This window comes from Meleagris gallopavo, chromosome 1, assembly GCF_000146605.3.
Source record: "Meleagris gallopavo isolate NT-WF06-2002-E0010 breed Aviagen turkey brand Nicholas breeding stock chromosome 1, Turkey_5.1, whole genome shotgun sequence".
Classification (NCBI taxonomy): Eukaryota; Metazoa; Chordata; class Aves; order Galliformes; family Phasianidae; genus Meleagris; species Meleagris gallopavo.
In genome coordinates, this window is record NC_015011.2 from 135,113,134 (window position 1) to 135,137,200 (window position 24,067).

The following is a 24,067-nucleotide window of genomic DNA, read 5'->3' on the forward strand; positions in this document are numbered from 1 at the left end:
GAAAAAGAAAAAGGTAAAAGGGAATTTTTGAAAAGAACTTCCCTATTGCATCCTACAGAGGGAGAGATGGGAAGCAAAAAAATATATGAATATAATAACTGAAAAGATTTGTTTTCCACGTGCTCACTGATATACATTGCAATTGAGTTTTGATTGCCAGTGTTTGAGACAACTATAGGACAAGACGCTGTGCCTAGCAGTTCTTCACTTCCTCTGAAGCCAAATAAAGCTTCTCTGAGAATATCATGTGTCTACATGCAGAATTTCTGCTGCTGGGCTTTAGCAGTTAAGCATCACATTTCCTCTGTAAGCTAAACAAAAAACTGAAAACAATACCTGAAAAGAAAACCCAAGAAGCTCTTAAGGCTGCTGTCACAAGGAAGGATCAACTGTATCTGCTCCTCGGTCCTTGTTTGAAAACTTATTCATTTAATGGCCAACCTGAATCCTCCTAGCAATTAAAGGACTGCTCTTTCCTAAAGAATAGAACGAATTTCTTATCATGTCTCAACAACTTTTGGTGTGCACCAAGATCTGCGCCTTTTCTCAACTGTGTCAGAGAAAACTACACCTTGATGCTTCTTACAAGCTCTAAGTCCAGCCCTAAGTTCATGAGGCTGTAGGTACAGCAATTCTTGATGTCAGTGCAGCCACCAAAAGCAGACATACCACTTATCCTCTCATATCAGCCTCAGCAGCAGACTGCAGGCTGGTGCAACTCATTTTCTAAAAAATAACATAGCAAAGGATTTTTAAAACATCACAATTATTGAGCCAACCACTGCCCTACCATGTAACTGGATGAATTCCCATGGTAGCAGAGGAACAGGCAGAGTTCAAGAGTGGGAGTAAGCTCTTGGGGCTGGGCTGGGGCAGGAGAAAGCAAGACAGCTTCATCTAATGGCAGTGCAGCCTAAAAATATAACTGTGCACATTGCTATAAGCCTGAGTCATGAGGGTCGAATAATATTAAAATATCCATCTAATTTAGCTAGCTTCCAGCCTGCTCCTTCCCTAGGATAGTTCAGATTCCTAGTGATGGGTTAACCACATGAACATATATGCCTCACTCAACAGGGGGTTTTCATCTCCAATTACTAACATACTACTTCCTGCCCGTGTTTTTTTCTTACTGTTTGCAAGCATATTGGAGTCATTTCACTGGTAATGCCCCCTGTTCATTGTATCTCATTCTGACCTTACTAAGTCTGCCTCTACATGCCCATGCTACTCACTAACAATGATCCTTAGTCATTTGCCCTCACTGACATTGTCTAGGGAACTACTTCAACTCATTCAACCTCTTAACACCTTTAATGTCCTACTACGCTCTCCTTTTTCTTTTCCATTGCGGTTGTATAGTTTATGCTGGTTCTCTTTCTTAAAGGCATCACACATTTTCTTTGATTGCTTAATTTTGCATAGAGTATGATGCTATACATCATGGGTCTATGGAAGAGAACCTTCTTTAAATTTATTCAATCAACTATTTTCTATTTCTTCCCTTCCAGGAGATTACGAAAACCACAATTTGCAATCATCATTAATCACAATTCAAAACTCATCACCGTTTTCATTCTCTCTACCAGTTTCTCCCCATAGGTGAAAGACACATCTATGACAAAAATGTCCCCAAAATAGTTCCCTGATGCTTAATCCTTTTTTGGATTATAAAGTTGCTCTGAATTTCCCATTTTACTATGACGAATGCTACACTGTGTAATTGCTGTATTTTTATGTTAGGATTCACTTTTATAAACTGTATGTAAATAAACAAAATAATAAGTAAAAAAAAAACCAACAAAATAATACAAGAAGACAGACTTGTGAAACACACACTGAAGAAAAACAATATTACTAGGCTTCACAAATAATATGGCATGAATGAAAGAGCATTTCACTGTCTGTCCATTCTGATTTCTCTACCACCCCCAGAAATAATATGGGACAGCAATCACACTACCACTCTTATTCTAAGGACATGTATGCAATCTGTTTGGTTTCACAGAGCAAGCTGCAGTAAGCTGCTAGGTTTGCACCAAGCCAAACATTAACTCTCAAAAAAGAATCTGAGATTCTGGGGGGAAGGAGGCAGGTGAGAAATGCTTGTTGCAATACATAGTTCACTGGGTAGTAACACAACTTGAACCACAAGGGGGAAGAAGCTGGGAGATGCACCTTATCATAGATGGTCTAGCAGCACTGCAGGCCTAGCTGAGGAGGTTTTTTAATTTTTATTTACTATCTTTCACTCTGTTTTAGTAACGCACCAAGCCACAGCTAAAGCCACCACTCACAATTAGCACATTATACTTAGCACATTATACATACCAACAAATAATGGATACATAAAATAAACAATGCTTTCAATTAATTTAAAACACAAGCCAGACATGTTTGCTTCAACCTTAGTTTGCCAACCAAAAAAGCCCTATTCCTTTGATGTTTATTCTTTTGGTTAGTCAAGGAGACAGTATGATCTCAAAGCTTATTTAGCTTGTAAATTCTCAGGCAGTCACCATCATTTGTTCCACAGTAAATATCCATTTAGGTTAAAAAAAAAAAAATAGGTCCAGTGGAAACATATTTGCCTGTTTTTGGTTATTGAGAAGATCTTCACTGATATTCCTGGCTTGGTATATTTTTTCCACGGTACACAAAGATGACAAAGGTCATGCAATACAGCATTTAAAATTTCTCATTGAAAATAAATGAACCATGACTCATACATGGATACAGCACGTTCTTTGCTTTTTCCTCCAGTAAGAGATAGTACCAAGTTTCTGAAGTTTCTGCTAGCAGCTGCACTTGAGGACAATGAAAGATACATATTCCTGAATATATGTTTCTAAAATTCACAGTGGAACGATTTGCCTTAGTCTACAGAACTGAGCATACACCAGGCAGTCTGGAAGAACATCAGTAATCTTCAACAGTAAACACTTAATGACGCACATCTCAAACATGTTGCAATATAGGAGATTAAGGCAAAAGCCAACTTCAATTAACAGATCAGTGATGGCATCTGACCATCAGTCTTTCGAGCATTAGTCACAGTGGACCAGCACAAGGCTGGAAATACTATATTTTAGAAAACATAATATACTATACCTTATTGCTATCACCTTCCCTCCCTCCTCTGTGTCCCAGCTGTCACCTCCTTCCCAATGCCAGCAATAGGCTGATCTCTGAGGGGACAAGAGGGCATGGCAGAGGCCTACTTCTGTCCCTTATCATTCATTTTTGGTGTCAGAAATATGGCAGCCAACCAAACAGAAATGAGTTTATCAATAAGCAGACAGGGCCCCCACTGCCTTCCATTTGCTTAATTCTTAGCAATATAGAGGAGGGAGGAGAGCACCAATGGCCTACAGATTCTGATGGGAACCCTGATGCCTCAACTTTCAGCACCTGTGCACAGCTACTTTCTCTCTGTTTCAAATTTTCAAGATATTATTTTTCACATGAGAAGTTTTCTGCTGTAGAATCCATCAACCTTGAGCATTAGGGATAATCACCATCCACTTGATAATGATGTTACCACCTAATCAGACATACTCAGATGGACAGTTTCATATACTGCATTCTGTATTGAGTTCAGTAACTAACATCCTAACTTATTAACAGGAAAAACAAAAGCAGGGTGATGAAATATCCTATCTCTACAGGCTTTGGTAGCTTTCCATTGTTGAAGAAATGTTGTGCTTCATAAATCAAGTTGTATATTTAACCAATTTAGGTTAATATGTGTCAGGGAACACAGCAGAAAGCTGGCATTTTAGCAATCCTTTATACAGCCCTTGAGTTTCAGCTATTCAATATGCCACATTTCAGCCCATGCTGAGGCTCATCCTGCTGTCATCCGGCTTGCAGAAAGCTGCAGTATTATGAAAGAGCCAAGGCAACAAGGCAGACACACAAGCTCTTTTCTGTTATGTCATGTGAAGTTTTGTTTAGCACAGACAGGAATTAAACTGGCAAATTAGAGTAATTTAATAGAGCAGAATACAAGGGTAAAACACACAACCACCCACATTCCATTTATGTGCTACATAGCACTGCCTCTATTAACTTCAAATTATCTCCTTTTATGGACTCTGAGCTTTTTGTATTTTTCACAGCTGTAACTGGACAATGGGTTAAATACTCGGAAGAGCTTGGGAATGTTTTCTCTGCAGCCAACACAGAGGGCAGTCGCTGAACTCGCTGCCTCTATCAAACAGGAAATTGTATTTCGGGTGCATGTGATTCACACCATCACCTTTGGGAGGTCATGGTTTTTTCCCCTGGCTCCCCCCAGCATGTAGGCAACAGGAAGCTCTATGACTGCTGTTTCCACCTGGTTATTCGAGCACAGTAAGAATACTTCCCAAATTGATATGCTTATACTTTAAAAAAGGTTGGTGAGAATTTTGTTGCTTGCATATGCATATTCCATCTTCTACTTTCCCATAAGCCAAAAGCAGACTGAAAAATTGCACAGAAGTATCCCCACAGCTTTTCAAAATCAAAACGTCCTGGCCGTCAGATGGAAACATGCACGCTAGTACAAGCTCACAGGACAAATAAACAGGACAAAGACCTCTTTCTGCATCCTTACCAGGGAAGAACGGAAGCAGGGCCCAGCCAGGCTTGCTGAGCAGACACAGCTGCCATGCTGGGTGATCCTCATCTCTCATTTCCAGTGCTGAGGAGGAGATGAGGAAAGGACGTGCCCCTCTCCCCCTTGTTTCTACATCTGATACCATCAATGATGCCAGATTGCTGAGAATCCTTTACATTCACAACAGTGGAGCAATACAGACAACCCCCTGCACTAAGCGCATCTACAAAATAGTCTGAGGAAAGCAGCAAAGACCCAAGCCTGCACAAAGGCAGCTTATTTTCTTTTCCCATCAGCTGGAGCCATCTCTCACCTACAAAAGCAACTCCATAAGCGCTACTGCAGCCTCTAAGTTTTAACTTTCTCTGCAGCCCTTTCATCTCAGTACAAAGAGGGGCTCAAGCTACAGAGGTGAGGAGGTCCAGCGAAGCAAAGCACTCATTTGCACGTAATTCAGCCCACTCAGGGCTCAGTCTTCTCAGAGGTTTAGAAGCAGCTGTTCTTCAAAAGACCTGGCTTCTGTCAAATTCCTGGCAGGGCCAAACATACTGCTTCTCCATGTGAAGAGGCCTATGCAAGATTCAGTTTGGACCCAAGTTTATAAAAAGACTTCATCAGAGCAATACTCCATTTAAATATTAGAAACTATTGATAGCTATTTCTGTGCGCAGGTGCCATTTTCTGTCCCATCCCACCTGTGATTCAAAGTTACCATTTACAGGACAGTGACTAATGCTTTCTCTAACTTTACTTGACTTTTTCCCCAAACCATGTGGGTCCAGTGAAAGGAGGTGATGGAGAGGAAGAGAGCTGCAGAGTTTTGTCATTGTTACACTTAAAACAAGTGCCTGAAAACTGAACTGATGCTCTAACATCTCCTTTGTATGTACAGTAAATAACTGAAAACAAGGTTGGTGCTTCCTCCTTGCGGTACACACTGCTCGAGCACAACCAAATGGACCAGGATGATGCCACAGACCCACGTAGCACTAGTGGTCTTACAACCTTTCTCAGGAAAAGGCTCCGATCAGAGACTGCGTGCAGTGTGAAGCAACCTGAAAGCAACCTTCACCATCTCTTTATGGTGTAACCACAGTGGGAAGCCAGACAACTCTACAGCAAGTGGATCTTGCAATCTTCTCTGGCTGCACTTAAAACAGGTTTGGTGACAGTTAGGGATGCGTTGCCACAGGAATCACAGAGCATTGCAGTAAATCTCCCCATCCTCTGCTTCAGTGGTTAGCAGTTTCTTACTTGGCTTTCTCTAATATGGTAGATAATCCATCTATAGCGCAGGGACTTTACTTAAAAGTCTCACAAAAGCGCATACAGCTTCATGAAAAACAGCTGGAAGCATTCATGTGTTGCAAATTCCATAGTACTCGGAAGACACAGATTGAGGTATATGTAATACAGAAGTCATAATCTTGGCATCTATTTCCCATTAATTGCAACTAAAACCACCCTACCATGAAAATGAGATAGACCTGCTAACAGAAGTGTGTGTGACGCACATGGCAGGCACCAGAGACTTCTGAAGAAATAAAGCCCAGCCCTTAACACATACATACACAAACAGGCATCTCTACTGCCAGGAAATTATGAACAGAAAATTAGAAGCACAGAAGCTAAAGGCTTAAAGAGCTAATAACACAGATCTGCAGCCGGAGTCCAAGGATGTAAACTTATTTAGGGTGAGAACAAGATTGGCATTATATTGGCATTACTTCATTTTAGTACTGCTGCTAATCTGTATATCTAATTCTCCACATAAAGCTTGACTTTGTGCTAAATAAGAAATGCCTTTACCCTCCACCAGCAGGCTCTGTCCATTCTACAAAAAAGCGAACATCCATTTATTTCATCTAAAGGTCAAAAGTGAAATGCCTTTGGGAGATCCCATGCAACCTTAAAATAAAAGTCGCATTCCTAAATTCCGAACTATCTAGAATGCAACACAATGTCATTATTATTCTTCTGAAATTGTAAAACAATTACTCATTTATATTAGAAGCAAAACTCTTTTAAAAGAAAAAGTCCTAAAACCAATGCAATACTGACAGTGAGAATCTGAAATCTTGCTGTTCAAAAAGCATAATTTCTTTCCTTGCAGTTTTATGCATTATGGAAGTCATGACACCCATAAACATTTAAAAGACATGTAATGCAATTCTAATATTTGTTCAGTTTGAATTACCAGGAAACAATCCTCATACAGTAGCAGTCGAAGCAGCCACACCCATCACCCATTTTTTTTCCACCAATATTACTATACTGTCTGTATGTGCTGTGATACTCACCTGGAATTATTCATCAATATTTACTGATCAGATTTAGCAAAATATGAACACAGCACTCCAGTGCAGTATGAACTTCTGACTGATGGATTTCTTTTGGATTCCCTCTTCATTTCATAGTCTTAACAAAGCTTTAAATCCAATCAATTTTCAAGATCTTATCTAAAACTCACTAAGCCCCAGGAAACTTACCAGTCTTCGTATGTTTTGAAAATGTTCCATCTACTATAAAACACATGCTATAATATTATACTCAACTCTCATGATTTTCCCCTCCTACTGTATTTCCACTATTAAAAGACTAAAATTATGTATTTCTTTTTTCACTGCTCATCCAGACTGACATTGTCCAATCACTTATTTGGGAAAGACATAAACAATATTTTTGGACAACAAAGACTACTACAACTATTTTGGTTTGAATTCGGTATAGATAATTTGAAAAAAAAATCACCATAAACTTTGTGTTTTTAATACAACTGTAATGCACACCAAATTTGCAATTAGCTTCAAGGAGCTAACTGCCATCCAGGATACAGCAGAGGCTACCTGCTACCAACAGCACATGAATGTATGCTTAAACTTTTCACGATGCCAATGCAGATCTTCTAAGAGATACTATCTACATAGATTTCTCTGAAAGTAATGCCTTCTGTTTATTTCCACGGAAATGTCAACCAATAGTAAACAAGTCTCTCTGAAAGTAACACTCAATACAAAGAGCAGAATAATGTTTGATAGAGGAAATTCTCAGCTACAAAACACTGTTTTTCATTAGCCAGTAGTCACCACCATTAGCTCTGCATTTACACAAGCTATGAACAAGAGCCTGCATGTCGTGCTTATAAAATCTGCACCAGCAGAGATGACCAACTGTTTCACAGTTTCAATGTCACTATGACAGTGACATTGCTATGAGAACGTTTCCATATTTTATCTGCCTAAAATGATGGAAGCGAGAAGGCATCAAATCTGGACTACATGGTGAGTGTGGTAGAAGTTGGCTAGTCCAGCCAAGATTGGCAGTGTGCCCCATGGTCTTCAAACTGGTATGGGACCGGGCGTTATTATGTTACAAGAGAAATGTTGTCTTCTACTCTGGACTGATTCTGGGAGTTTGAGCCTTCAACTTAGTCAGTGTCATGGTGTACTGGTCAGAGTTGATGGTTTGTCCGGGTTCCAGGAAATCCAGAAGGATCACCTTTTCCTATACCAAAAGACAGTGCACATCACTATATCCATTACAGGCTACACTTTGAACTTTTTCTTTGATGGAGACTTCACATGTTACCACTCCATTGGGTTTTCATTTCGATTTCGGCTCATCACGTTGATATGACATCTCATCACTGGTAATGATGCGATTCATGAAACTGTCACCTTCAGCCTCAAATTAGTTCATTACATACTGACAAATTTGCATACAGTGTTCTTTCTGTTCCTGTGTTAGCATTTGTGGGAATCAGTTGCTGCAAACTTTGCAATATTTCAGTGTTGCCATCATTGTTTCCAACACACTGAAATGGACATTCGGCTCCATAGACAGTTATCTGGTTGTAATTTGATGATTTGTGTAGAGGAGCTGATCAAGATGCTCTTCATTTCATGGTGTGACAGCTGTGCATCCAGAACATGACCTGTCTTTCATGTCAGTTACCACTGTTGAAACACACCACCCATCTCACTGTGCTCACATTCACTGTTTGTTCTCCAGAAGTGTTCATCAAATGTCAGTGAATGCCAATGAATGCCATTTTATCCACATGGAGAAATCCAGTGACAGCCCTTTACTTCATACACGCTTCCATGACAGACAGCAATGTGTCAGACACCATTGTGCCCCTCTGCTACCATCTGTCACATAGCAACAAAATGGTGTGAAAAATTGGTGAGAAGGTTCAACCTCTACTGCTATATCATCAGCACCCACCTCTGTCATCACGGGCCAATAGTAAAATAGTAAAATGGGAGGCATTACTTTCAGAGCAGCCCTCACAATTAGAAACATGCTTAGGAGAACTAAGTTTTACACATTAATGGTAATGCATAATTTTCTATTACCACAGCTAATTCAAAACAGGTTACAAAAACCTGTGTCTGTCTAAATGAAGCCTAAAAATAAGTGTTACAGTTCTACCATTACTTCATCTGAATTCACAGATCTTATCATTCTCCAGTTGCTTCCACAAAGCTTTTAGGTAGTTTGAAAACTTCATATTCATGAGATGCAAAGCAGGTTCACAAAAAGGTCTTGCAGCATCCGACCTTTCCCTTCCCTCATGGCAATGGTAAACACCAGACAGGACAGCTATAAAAACAACACAGAAGCCCGTTGAAGCAAAGACTGATTGAACAATTTCCAGGGAAAAAGAAACACAATTGTTCCATCAATTCTTTCCATGTTTTCAGACATACAAGCTGTGTCTGGCAATAGTTCAACAGAAAGACAGGAACACCAAAAGAGGAGCACAAAGCACTGATGTTGGAATGGATACATCAAACAGATTAAGCAGCTTGTAAACTAGGAACTGCTTGCTTATCAGCAGTTAAATGGCAAAATACTTGTGTACTTACAGTGTTAACAACAAAACCTGTAGTTTACTGCACACACCCTTCTTACTAGAGCAAAACTAGCAGCACTGGCAATATAAGTAAGATAGACTGGCTTCACATGAATAGGGAGGGGTAAGACTGAAATATCACACTGACAAACAGATAAAGTAAAAGGAAAATAATCAACACCACTAAAGGAAAGACTGTGGGCTGAGAATCTGAGAAGAATAATCTAAATTAGAGTGTAGATTCCTCACTGTAGAAAAATAATGGTGTGGATGAGATAACGGCAAAAGAAATTCTCATTTCACCACAGCTTTCAGTGAGCAACTAGGAAGACTTTGAGAAAGGATTATAAATACCACACCTTCTTCCCTCTAGAGAAAATGCTTGGATAAGAGTAGCAGGGAACCAACACCTCTCATCACAAATCTCTGAGGTGGAGCTACATTTCACAGACTTATTTTCTTGAAATAGTCAAAACAGAAACATAATGATATTTTTCTTTGTTAATTCAATTCTCCTTGCTCTTTTCATTGTTTCCAAAGTATTTATATCTAAAATCTTCTCCTTCCAAGGTAAAGTAAGTTAGGAAATGCAAAACTACAGTCTTCCAGAAAAGCTCCATATAAGCTCTCCTCTCAGCAGAAGGTTACTATCTTTCAAAAAGCTTGCTTGGTTTCCTTGTACAGGCTAAATTCCTTCAATTACTATTACTCCAGAGCAGTTTGAGTCCTCCACATCAGCCTGCTCTATTCAAGCTAGCAACCCTATGTCTCTCAAAAGAAAAGAACTGCAAAGATGCTTCCTGCTTAAGGCAGTTGAGTGGTTTACTGGAGAATAGGATTTGGTCTCTTTCTTATAACTATGAATTCTCTGGCCAATAGTTTCAAGCACCACTCTGGCTCACATAAACTGAATTGAAAGAAACAGGTAACTGAAGCTACACACCATCACCATCATGGAAATATTAAGGTACAATCATGATAAAAGCAATCTGAAGTTCCAACGACCTGAAGGTGGTTATGTCATCTTCATGGAGTAATTTGATTATCAGATTTCAAATAAGAAGCAAGGCCAAAAATTGAAGAATAAAGAAAGAAAAAAAAAAAAGAAAATAGAAAAAAATTAAAAAAAAAACCAACCCAAACCTTACATCTTCACTTATTCATGAGAGCAAACAGTTCTGTGCATTGAATAAAATGGGGTCCTGGGAAATAGATCAATCAACTGCAGGCTAGCACGAGCAGAAAGGGCCTGTATTTAGATTGCATTGAACCTTGCTAGCTTTTTAGATCTCAACTGCAATAACAGGATATTCTTTAAATATCTTCCCTGTAGGAAGATGTATTCATATTATGTGAGCATACAGACTCCACTAACAGAGAATTACATTTGGCCGTACATCACATAAATGTATTTAATGGCTACTGCTGTTCTAAACTCAAAGGCAGGGGTGGAAGCATGACTGCAGTTTTGGGAAGCCAGCTAAAAGCCCACTCCAACTATCCTCCAGCCTGAGCCCTGGTATGAAACCACACCTCAAGGCTGCAGTTAGCACTCTTCACACCACTCAAACCCCAACACTGTTTAAGGCCTCTCCTCAGCTCCTCTGCTCTGTGCTAAGCACACCAAGGGGCCTCAGCCACTCCTCATACGTCTTCCCTTCTGGACCCTTCCCTTCATAGCCCTCCTTCGGACACTTTCTAATAGCTTTATGCCCAAACCCACACACAGAGCAGAGCAGGACAACCCTTTCCCTTCCCTGATGGCAGTGCTGTATATATATATATATAGACACATATCACAGTTCCTGTGCACTCCAGCCAGTATTATTATTCTCAATCCCATGCTACAAACCCTGACATGTCAGCTGCTGGTGTGTACATCAAGCATCACCAAGAGACAAAGTACTACAGTATACAGATGTGCCTGTTTTGGAAGCAGTTGGATCACTTTTCCCTACAAGGTCAGGGCTTTAGGACAGAAAGAATAGCTCTACTGTTTGCTGTCCAGCTGAGAACAGCCGAGATTCCCTCTTGTCCAACTCTGTAAAATTAATCATAAAGAATTGGATCACTCCCCTCCTATTTTCAATTAGAACCAGGGGAAGAGGTGCTTTTTCTTCTTCAGACAAATTGGCAGATATCATCAGGCATGTAGGTTTAAAGCTATTCTGTTAAATTACTTTTTTTTCTTCCACTACACTGGATATTCAAATTCAAATCTATTAAACAATTAAGTTAGGAACAAATTTGTTCTTAAAGAGGATCACAAAGAAGTAGCTAAAATAAAGCTTCAGCTGGAAATCCACAGCTAATCTGGTGTGGTATCTTGAATTCTCTTTTAAAATTCCCCTTTTTCACCTATTTTTTCCCATTCATATGTTTAGTCTTTTTAAATAAAGTTTTTTTTCTCTGTGGTTGCTGTAGAAATACCTAAATATGAGAACAGCAGAGGCCAATGCAGCAAAGTGATAAAAAACCTGAAGTTACATGGTAAGCAATGGGTGTGAATAGAAAGATTCTGGGGTATGCATATGACTTTTATTCCTGAAGCTGACAATACTGAAAAATTAATCATCAAACTTGATAAAATTAGTTTTTATTATACACTTTCAGGCTTTGTATAATACCTACAACATCAGACTTGTACCCTATTCTGAATATCAGGAAGTTATGTTACTCTTACTTGGCTTTTAGGAAAGTGAGACATGAGGAAGCAGGAACAGACCGTGGCATAATAGGGAATGGAGTTTTCTAAAGCATGAAGACAGTCACAGGTGTATGGATACTGGATGCTGGCTGTAGCATCCCCCTCACATCAGCAACAAAATGACGTCATCTTCGGGCAGATCCTTCAAGACAGGCTTGTATTACTTAGAGCTGTTGGCAATTGGGTTTGTAGCTGGGGGAGCATTGGGCTGTGTGACACTATGCAAATAACTGGGAGGCAATGATCAGACAGAAATAACAGACCTCTAGCGTTGTGGGATATGGTCCTGAAGCAACATCATCTACCTATTTCTCAAATGGACATTCTCCCCTTGGACAGGATGCAATGTGGATAGCTAGTTTCATACCTTAAAAGGTTTAATGAGGCTGCAGAACAGACTAGAAAAATAAAAACCTAGACTGCACAGTGAGCAATTTCTTAATTTAGTCTCAAAGAATAAAAAGGTGGTTTTTGTTTTCACCTACACTGAGTTTATTGTCATTGGAAATGACAATTAAAAGTTCCAACTTCATTGGAACTTTTAATTCTTCCTGGATTATCCATCTAGATCCATGATCCTGACTTAGATGTGAAACATTTCCACAAGTTTTGAAGGCACCGGGAATCACGCTTTTCCTGAACAAAAATAAGGGGGTGAGTGTTTAAAAAAGGAAAAAAAATAGAAAAAAAAAAAGTGTACTGCAACAGATATCTTCTTAACAGAATAAGGTCCTGTTTACACTAAGCACATCATCTCTCAATCTTAAGAAGAATTAAGCCATGCCAGATATGATTGCACAAAAATAAGTATAAAATACTTTTGACTATTGTATCAAATATTGAAGGGGTCTGTGAAGAGGTACTTCTGCTAGTAGGCATCAACGATATATGTATAAAATATATTTAGAAAAGAAAAAAAAAACATGAACGAGAAAGAGTACCAGTATCATTAGTTTGTAAACAACAAGAAGAAAGAAGCTTTCAGAAACCAGGATATGCACAGGTACTTCATTCAATAATAAAAATAAAAGAGATGCTTCTGCTGAAAAATATCTTAGTTAAAGTAATATTATATGCCAACTTATAGGTGTGACTGTGTATGCAGCACAAGACTAATGCAGACTGCAGTTGCACAGGCATTTTGCCTGGCTGATACTGCAGGTTCCAAAATGAAGTTGTTTATTCATACTATTTATAACTGTAGAAAGAATTACGATAAATAAAAGTACAGTGGTAGCATTTTTACTATTGCCGTAGCGATTACTTTACTGCCTATTCTGAGAATAATATATAAATTTCTTCTCAATTTTTCTTAAGTATTTTCCTTTCTAGGATTTCTACATAAGGCCTGAGAAAACAAAACCATAAAAAGGGGATTTTTTATTCTGAAGCATTTCAGGATTTTCTTCCTCAAAGTACATGCATTTATGCATTCCACAAGGGTTCTACACAATGTAACCTGTATTAGCTGCTCATAGACCTTTAAGAAGAAACACTACATCAGTTGGGCACAGCCACATAACTTTATGGGTTTCAGTCAACGTCCCATTCTTATTCCCAATTTCTTTGAAAACAGCTCGGGACTAAAAGATCTGCTCTAGTGGTCCTTTCCAGAAATATTAAAATGAACACTATAGAAAAGCTGTTCCCTTGTATATCATCAATAACATTTTGGAAAATCTCCCTCTACTGATGTGTCTTTATTATTAAAAAAAATAAAAACATCTATTTGATTATGGAGCTTAGAGCATTATTTATCTTCATCACTACCTAGCTAGCTTCTCAGATGTCAACACACCCAGTGATCTTTAATGGTTTCATGATATTAGATCACAGCATTTATCTTCACTTGCTATATCTTAACTGATTTATTTTTTAGGAAGCCATTGGCCAATCACCACTAAATTCCAACATCTAAATAAAAACATGAAAAAAATAAAAACAGTGACTGATACAATCCTTGAATTGAAGTCTACAGAACAGGGTAACACCAGCTGTAAGGGAACAGTAAAAGCAACCCGATCAGTCTCTTTTTCTCCCCTCAGGAAATCTGCTGAAACCAAATTATCCTCAAACAGCCAAAAGGATGGATCTCCTTTTTACTCTAGTGACTGAGCTGGGTCACGTTCCTGCTTCAACATGTAGCTGCCTGTGGCCATCATGAGGCAAATGGTGCTGTTGCTTCACCTCCAAGGCTTTGCACATAGGAGGAGGCAGGAAAGGAAAAACTGGTGATGCTTCCAGCCTCTGGCCAGTGTGAGAAGACAAAATGTCAGCCACCCTGGGGGACACAGCACAACTGGTGGACAACTCAGGGTGGCAACTCGTCTCAATGAACCAATGCTTTGTGAAATATTTCTCTGCCTAGCTGCTATCACAGCATTTTGCCACAATGGGCAGTGCCTTGACTCTTACAGCCCATCTCTTCACCTCTCCAAATACACGCATGCACATAGCCAGTTTAAAGTCTCTATGGATCAGGTTTTTCATGACAGACCCAATTCTACACTTAAGAAAATGATCACTAGATAATTCCAGCAACCAATCAAATGTTGAAGCTTCAAAAATACTATTTTGAAGTACCAAATCTAATCAGATTACTGAGCAAACAACTGCTCCATCACTCATCTCACTTGACATTGGGCTGTCAGAGAGAAGCATGTAGAGCTAGCCATCACCAGTGATGAATATGACACTGGTTAATCATAAAGATAAATCATAATTCACCACGATTCAGATTTTAAAAACACTTTATTGGCAGCTTCAATTTAATACGATAAATCTAAGAATAGGAATATTGCATTTCACACTTTCTAACTCAGAAAATAATAATTATGAGAAACAGATCACTAAATTACAAATCCATTTTTAACTAGTCTTGCTGTAACCAAGCTCTACATTTTAAATGAAACTTCATTAGTTGTCTTCAGACACAGAAAAGCTCATATAAGATGCTTATGTTTTAAATGCATCAGATTATTTAACTCTTTTTAGCAATGCTACATGCATGTGAAACTTCACCAATAACTGATTTTCTATCTTTATGACTGATTTGATATGATTTATGTATCTTCAGATTTAGAACCGTGAAATAATCCTCTAGACAGCTGAACCACATTTACTAGAAATTTAGAGGCATTATCACAAACAATACAAGACATGACATAACCCCATATGCACCTCCCCGTATCATTTTCCTACATTTCATTTGGACAGTGTAAATACACACTGTGCCATGTGCAGACCCGTTCCATGTAATCGTACATTAGCATTGCAATGACAGAAAACATCCCAGCAAGCACTAAGAGGGAGATCCAGCATTTTTCACATTTTGCTCATAAACTTTTAGACTTCAGCCTGTTCCATCAATGCAGATTTTCAAAGGCAAAGAATTACTTGTGGATCCTACAGACCAGATAAAATCTTCCTCATCTTTGATCTATGCAGCTTTCTCACTCCGCGCTGTCAAAATCATCTTCTTTGGTCTCTTTGATACACAAGTAAAAAAATCATTCCACGTCCTTAGCAAATTCAGCTATGCTAAAGATTAATTCAATGGAAAATGAAATCATTAGCATCACAGCCAAGCTACCAACTATCTCACGGGTTATCAATCTGAGCTTTTCTGTGCTCATGATACTTCCAGTTTATTCCAGATCACAAGCTCTTTCCCAACCAGACACACCATTCTTGGAAAATGCATCAAAATCAGCATTCATTATTTGTCTGACCAGTGTGAATCAGAGCACATTTTCAAAGGCATGTCCCCAGAAGATGGATATGTTTTTCTGCATGATTTGAATGAGTTTGGTATTCTCAAGGATACAAGCCAAGACATTTTTTAACCCAAAGACGTTAGGCATCAGTACAGTATTTGCTATAGTACCAAGGTCCATAATGGGAAGTAAATTTTAAAATAGCAATAGACAGTCACAGACAGTAAAATTACGTCATATAAGAATTAACGTCACCAGAACCCACACATGAGACTTTTCCCAGTGGGATATGCCAGCAATGGTCAGAAGAACTTCATTCAGCCAGGGACAGCCAGCTGGGGACCCTGCAGCTGATGGCAGGGGCCTGGATCCAGACTCTCCTCCCACAGCTGATCTCCAGTCTGATCAAAACAAAGTCTGTGGCTATAGCACTTAGTCCTTTCCCTTCCCCCCCACCCCCCTCCGTTTTTGTTTTTTTTTTTCCCTGTTCTATTTTGTTTTGTTTTAATTCCAGTTTTTGACAATCTTTTCTGACCCCTGGCTTCTGGGAGGTTTTTTACCCTGGCTTCTTCTCTGGCTCGCTGGGATCAGTCACGCAGCCTTAACTTCTCAAAATTACTGTAGTTTTTTTTAACACAGGATAAGACCACATACTTCCTAGGATAAATTTAAGCTTTTTATTTTCTTCTCACTTTCATTTTTATCTCTTGCTATTCCCCAGTTTTCTCTAAACGTTCCCATGTTGATTTAAAAAAATCAATTAGTAATTAACAAATATACAGTTAATACGCTTCTGCTAAAAAAAAAAAATATGGTAATTTCAGTTAAAAAGATAAATTACTCAAAGTATTTACATCATTTTAGTCTTCCTCGCCTGTTCATGCCAACTCTTAAAAACACATGTTTGAGCATCTACAGCTAAATTGTCTTGTAGTTCTGGTCCTGAGTACTGCTTGCAGAGGCCTCCTAACTTTATGGCAGCCAAAATTATTATTTTTTTACTCTACCACCAGATAACAGACTTGTCATTGCCATAAAAGGGACAGAACTTCATGCTCAATATGAAAATTCCTGGAATGTTGGAGTCAACCTCGCTTAGCTTATTTTTCCCTTAATATGTTCAGCATGAATACAAACCATTAATTTCTCTTCATACTTGTGTTCTAATTTGTTAAGGCCCCGTAAGTCCATGTCAGTGTATTTTTTCAGATATTTGGGTTTCATTACAATCTTAGAATTAGTTTAAATGCCTTTAGATTATCAAGTATTTCAACAGAAGTCTTCAGTAGACTAGATGTTTTCTTCCACTAGATAAACAACTGGACTAGCAAGACCAAAAGACTCAAAATACACAGTCAGCGCATAGCTATTCAGTGAAAGTGGGCTAATTTGTTTTATTCCTTAGCTACAAGTGAAACATCATTTGAAGAATTAGACAGCAAAATGAATAATTTTTTAAAAGTCATTCTCACTCTGTCATCTGAATTAGAAGATATCCATCCATTAAACCACCCAGAAATGCTCTATCAGGTTCATACCAGAGTGAAAATGCAACATCCTTATATAGAAAAAGATGTACAAGATATACCTTGGCTAGGAAGCCAGGCTATTCTGCTGGTGAAACCACAAAGCTTCCATGTAGCCAGGGAGATGATTATTATAAATTCCCCATCAGCTGGGAAAGAAACAGGGACAGAGAAAAATCTAGACATTTGTTTTTTCACAAATGGTAGAGGAGATGCAATGTTAGCCACCCCAGGCCATTTTACTCTAGCAAATGCAAGAGAACATCACTAGGCTTCTGGCAGCTTTCAAAGAAGTTCAATATCCAGAACTAACTGGTGGTTTTCATCATATCTCAACTCAGAGATGAAATACGGAGTCTCAAAATCCAAGCTTTTCAGCACATCTCTTCTGTCATCTCTTTAACAGCTGGATAGAGCTCTCCACTGCAGTGACTTAATACCTAAAACTTTACCTAGAAATGTATTTCTGCTTCCCAGTAGTAGAGATTGAAATATTCTTCAAGAAAATTCAAATAATTCTGTTTTACAGATAGAACAATTGATATTTTGTGCATCCTTTGCCTGTAAAAGGCTGTTAGCTCTTCTAAATGCAAAAGATCTAACCCACCAGGCTTTTAATTAAAATATTATCATTGACCCTACTAATCCTTGTCTATTAAATTAATCATTGTATTTATTTCATAACTTTGATAATTTATTCTGCCAGCTCCTTCTCAGCCATCTTGAGCACCTTCATCTCAAAAATGCTGTGTCTGTCACCATTACTAGCAGATGAAAGCCACAAAAAGATGAAAGAAAACAAATTAAGACTTTGCAATGTGTTTACTCTGTGCACTTGACAGCACTTTGTGTTTTGTGCACTACATTGTTCTGCTGATAATGCACACCCTTCCTCAGACCCTGCAAGGGGCTGACTGCCAGCAGAAGCAGCACTGAAGGCTGAAGGCAGCAGGAACGTGCACAGAGAGAAATGGCAGAGGAAAGGAGGGGAACAGAGGATGTTTAGTTCTTCTCTTGGATGGACCCACCCAAAAAAACCCAACCTACATAATATTCCATAAAACAAGTTGAATAACTTAAAAACACAGCTACACTCACTATGGATTAGTTTCTCACAGTGTCATAAAATCTTATGCCATTTATTTCAGACAGCATGTGTAGACAGGATCCTTTATAAAGATCCTATATACATGAAGACAATTGAAGGGAAAAAAAATAAAAGAAAAAAAGAAAAAGAAAAAAATCCATCTCTTTCCCATTTTTTTTCCGGCTTCTCTCATTTCATCTTTAGTCATGCCTTTTCTATTACATTTTTGTAAGGCACTCTGTACAAAAATAAATAAATAAATAAACCACAACTACATCTGTGGGCTGTAAGGCCAGGCTGACTCATCTCCATCTCCATCCAAGTGGATTCCCAGTCTCCAGCTTCCCACAGCACCTGTTGCTTGCTGCACACAGCAGCACCTTGGACAAGTAATAATGCATTAATGTTACAAAATATATATATATATCCAGGATCGTTAGTATTTCCTACCACTATCACAAAACCACATAGTCTCAAAAGATTTAATGCCACCTTAAGGCTTGCTGTGGGTTTTGCCCATGTTGGAAATGCAATTGAGGCAGACAAAATGGGATACAGGTTGTGAGATGTGTACTATGACACACCCAATTGAGATACTGGATCAATCAAAGCAATAAAAGGTGAATCTAGTGCAGAATGGGGTCTACAGCAGATGTAGAAGGGACTGGTAGCAAAAGTGCTTTTAGATACACACTTCTGCACCTCTTTTTTCACTTTAAAAAGTTCATCCAAGTTCCACTCCCTGCAAGATATTATCTCAGAGATAAATTAAGCTTAAATAGTCATCTTTTTCATCCTAGAAATACTTACTCAACACTGTTTAGTTGCATACATGTATTTTTCTCAATACTAAATAGAAACTGAAAGCTGAAATTGACACTTCTTTTTCTGATCAAATCTTTTCATCATCCTTTACCTGTTTATACATATCAGAGAGCAACAGCAGGCAGAGGGGTTTTCTACTGTCAATTTATATTCTTTATAGAGTATAGCTTTTCCTTTTCCTTTACTGCAAGTCACTTCAGATTAGAATGACAGAATGATAGTAACTGATATATATTGACAGTGTTTTAATTTTTTCTCTATTTTATGTCCACATTGTCCAAGACACTGCTATATAAAGACTCTCAGAGGGCTAATGCCACATACTTTTCTGAAGTATTAAATTACCAAGAATATTTCTAGCCAGTCACAACCCAGGGAAGTCAAAATTTATCTTCCCACAAACATCACTGAACTGTAAAAGTGCTTCATATGTGCAGTTGTTCCTTATCCGTACTGTTTGCTGATCCAGCCAGGTTATAGCCCATGACCAAATTTCCCCCTCTGACCAAATTTTTCAAGGTGCTATATGCTTTTGTAATGGGAAAGTCAACGGAACTTCTGGGAAGGGAACACTACGTAGCTGTTAAACACTGGTGAAGTCAATTTATTCTCATGTTGAGGTTGTTGAATCTTCCTTTGTTTAGTCTAGTTCTATAAAAAGAACAATATTCATAAGCATATCCCTAGAGATGGTTACTGACATTTTAAACAATTGTCTTAGTTGCCTGCAACAGCTATCCTACATTTCCTTGTGTGATCATGGCAACTGACAGTATATACATCCAGCATAACCTCATATGCAATATAACCTAACTTCATCCCAGGATTACGTAGGCTAAACAGATGAGCAGTGATGAAACCTTGCACTATTTCTGAAAATATTTAGCACAGAATCAAGAACCATGCTACCTGGGATGCCGGTCCAGAAGTGCATTTGCACATGCTGACACTGAGCAGCTGGCTGCAGGAATGGGGCTGTTGAAGATGAGTCACAGGAGGCAATCTTGGCCACAGCCTGCTCAGCTGACAGGGCTCAAACATTACTAGCAGCAACCAGGGGTTCAGCATCTCTCCCACCTCTGGGGCAAGTGCAGTTCCTGCCACTACAAGGCAATAGGCTACACTAAGAATCACAGGGGAGAAGATATCCCTACCTCCTATGGTCACCGTCCTATGCATGCTCTCGTGTCTCTCTGAAGTGCACACTCAGCCACTCCAGATCTCACACCCCTTCCTACAAGTCACTGAACTAAAATTTGTCAAAGTTTGTTCATGTGCTCATAGAGATGGCAAGACCACCCCTTAAGAACATTTAGGAACAAGGATGTCAAATGGCCTAGAGGGACAGGTGAACTGAGTTTCTCAGCACCAAAAGCAGTCTCAACCCAGGGTAAACACAGCAGAAGGCAGGTGTCCAGTGTAGCCTGATGTCACTGACAATGGCACACCCACGTGTACCTCTCATGCAGTCATGCAACCTTTTTTAATCACTTCTTTTACCTGCCTTTGGTTTAGCTGCCCTGTGCTTCTTCATCTCAATAAACCATTTTCTAACAAAAACAGAACAGAAATATCATCCAGTCTAATTGGGAACAATAGTTTATTGGTTAGATTTTTGTGCTTTTGGCCTAGAATTGTATGCCCACAACTGAGGGCATAGAGCAGAGCAGGCCCAGCCCAGCCAACGCTGGGCACCTACCCCAGACAGGGCCTACATGGGGCCGAGTGTTTCCTGGCCTCCTACTGGCACTCAGCCCACTTGTGGCCTGGGTGATCTGCCCTGGTGTTTAAACACAGCCAGAAGATCTTGCTTTATTTCAGAAAACACACAGAATGCATCCGCAGTGGTGTGGAGAGGGTATCAAGACAAGAAAGCAGGATTTCCATGGGATTGTCACCTCTCAGTCAAACAGTACAAATGTTAGGAAACAGACTTTCTCCAAAGGAAACGGCAGCTTGAAGAGTGTCAGAAATGAGAGCCCCCGCAGAGATCCATCAAAACAACTTTCTTCTGTAACCACTACATAAGAGCAGTCTCTCAGCCTGACCTGAAAATCTGTAATCTGGTTCCCCATCTTCTTCCCTTCCCTCCTTACAATTTGAAAATGAACTTCCTGAGAAAAATACAGAACAGTACAAAAGCTCAAATTAGCTATAATTAATATTTCAATTATAATTAATCAACACATAATACATGAGCTTCCAGTACCACACCTGGGTGCACTTTATAGTGCTGTATTACGCCCTGGCAAGGTCCCTGCCCTGCACTAGGCATGTGATCCTGGCAGCAGCCAGCTCTACGCTGGCTTTGCTGCGCCAAATGCCTCCTTGGAGCAGTCCTTCCAAATCTCCTTCTATGTATTTAATCATGAATATGTCAGCAATAAAAAAGTTTTTTACTGTCGGCCCTGTTACTATGCAGAACCCCTACACACAACAGTGCACAAGCTGCTTGTTATGTCTGCCTTCGCAGATGAGACCTCAAGTCCTAGCTAGTCACTCGCTAGTCACAAGCTAGCAGCCAGCTTCTCCTGCAGCACCATGATGGGAAGATATGAAGAAACATTTCTGCTGTGAAGGTGACCAAGCACTGGGACAGGCTGCACAGAGAGGTTATGCAGTCTACAGTTGTGGAGATGCTCACAACCCCACAAGACACGGCCCTAAGCAGCCTGCTCTGAGCAAGTTGTTGGATGAGACGTTCTCCAAGGTGCCTCCAATCTCAGTTACACTGTGAAAAAGGCCGTAGTACAGGTGTGATAAGAAAGTAGTTGCACAAATATGATTATTCCTTAATCTAGCTGATACAAAATGTTTGGGGGCAGGAAAGAACCAGTATCATGTATTTGTTAGAGAAAAACAGGCTCAATGAAGCAGCTATCGCAATCAGCACCGCATGCAACCTTGCTTACCATGCAGCCATCCTCAAACACTGCTCACGTGCAAACAGAGCAAGAGAGCAGCAGGAGCACATTTGTCTGGGGACAAGATGAGACTGGGTCAGCACTCTGAAAACAGGAGGAAGATCTGTCAAGTGGGCAGTGGCTAGCTTTGTTGGGCATGAAAGCTTGTCTATGGTAATAGAATAGCAAATTGCTCGGCTTCCTTGACAAACTTGGGCAGTGGCAATGATAGGGAACAATCCGCAGCCAGCTTAACAACAGAAAGAGTTAAGTGTGTGTTAACTCCACAGTGTAACTAACAGCTCTAGGTTACCTTAAGGGTTCTTGAATTTAATACAATTTATCTGTCGTACATGAGACAATTCAGAAATATTTTCTTCTGAGCTGCTAGTGAAGACCTGAGGTGGTACAACTGACATTAAAGTTTCCATCTTTTTTTGATGTGCACATCTTCCTTATAGTTCTCTGTCTCTGACAGCTGTGGTTTACCCAATGACTTCACAAACTGCACAAGGTGGGAATGTGTGTCACTAATAGACACCTATACCTCAAGAAGTACCAAACTCAGAATTCAAACGTGAATGACTTACCTTTAAAGATTTTAATTAATTAAAATTAATTATATCCCAAAATGATGACAGTTTACACCAAGAGAGGGGTGAGTCAGCCAAAAGGTGCATCGCCAAGTGATTTACTGCCACGACAGTGAGCTTGATAATATCAGCAACAGGAGTTCAGTTCAACAGGGCTTCTTACTTCAGCTGATCCAAGGCACAGATACCATCCCCATGGTCACGCAGGGAAAGCAATTCAATATAGAATTTACTTGCAGCAGAAAAAGTTTAAAACTACCCTCTCTGGTACATCCTTCACTGCTTAAAGTTCCAGATTTTACATTTAAGGCAGGAAATGTGACAGAAATCCATCTGCCCTCGTCCAGGCAAATTTTCTGCCCCTCTAAATTTCACTACTACAGTGTCAATCTGCCCAATGCAAGAAACCAGAGACACGGAAAGATGACCTAGTTCACACCACGATGTCAACTGCCTTTGCTTAGGCGACTGAAGGTCCGAGGAACTGCACAAATACTTCGGGAGCACCAGGAAACGGTCCTTTAACTTAAGGACAGTGGGTAGCCAGTATCTCAGGGATAAAATTAGCTCCCTTAGCAAAATGTTCAGGCTCCCTGCACAGTTTCGATTTTACATGTCTGTGGCCGAATTTCTCTCTGTCGGGAAAAGTGCCAAAGCTGAACTTAATCATTAACATTAGAAACCTTTCTTTGGCCTCCAGTCGGCTGCCCATCACGGGGCTTAAAAGGCAGCGAGCACGACGCTTTGAACTCACGCAGCCAAACCCTTCTTGTGTTTCTTTTATTTTTTTTTTTTTCCTACAAAAGCTTAACTTGTAGCTTTGTTTTGCTTCGTTTTCCCTCGGAGATGCACCGGCAGCCGAAAGCCCCGCCTGGCACAGCTCCCCCTCCCCTCCCAACCGGGAGTGCTGCCCGAGGACCCGGACCCAGTGGGGCGGTCGGAGCCCCACGCACGGCTCCGCTGCGAGGCAGAGCCCATCTGGCAGCCCCGCTCTCCTCTTACATGGGCGCAGCGGAGGGACCGGAGCGCGCTGTTCTCTCCCCACACGTGTCCCCCGCCCCGTCCCGCGCCTGGGGCAGCTCCCGCGTACTCACCGCGGCAGACACGGCGCTGAGCTCGGCGCTCAGCAGCAGCCCGAAGCCCAGCCAACGCCACATGTTACCGCGCACCGCGCTGCTCCGTCGGTCCCTGGGCGGCGAGGCGCCGGCGGCTCAGCGCGGCGTGGGGGCTCCTCGGGGCCGGTCCCACA

The 24,067-nt window shown here is 40.1% G+C and overlaps 1 protein-coding gene across 2 annotated transcripts in view; it reads right to left on the reverse strand.

Annotated features, from left to right (window-relative positions):
* COL4A1 (collagen type IV alpha 1 chain) overlaps positions 1-24,061 on the reverse strand; it is a 111,515-nt gene extending 87,454 nt beyond the window's left edge. For both annotated transcript variants that reach the window (XM_010728563.3, XM_019610044.1), the window contains exon 1: positions 23,913-24,061. In XM_010728563.3, the coding sequence (XP_010726865.1) occupies positions 23,913-23,975 (63 nt within the window). In that variant the 5' untranslated portion in view covers positions 23,976-24,061. The remainder of the gene's footprint in view (positions 1-23,912) is intronic.
* Positions 24,062-24,067: the final 6 nt, after the last annotated feature.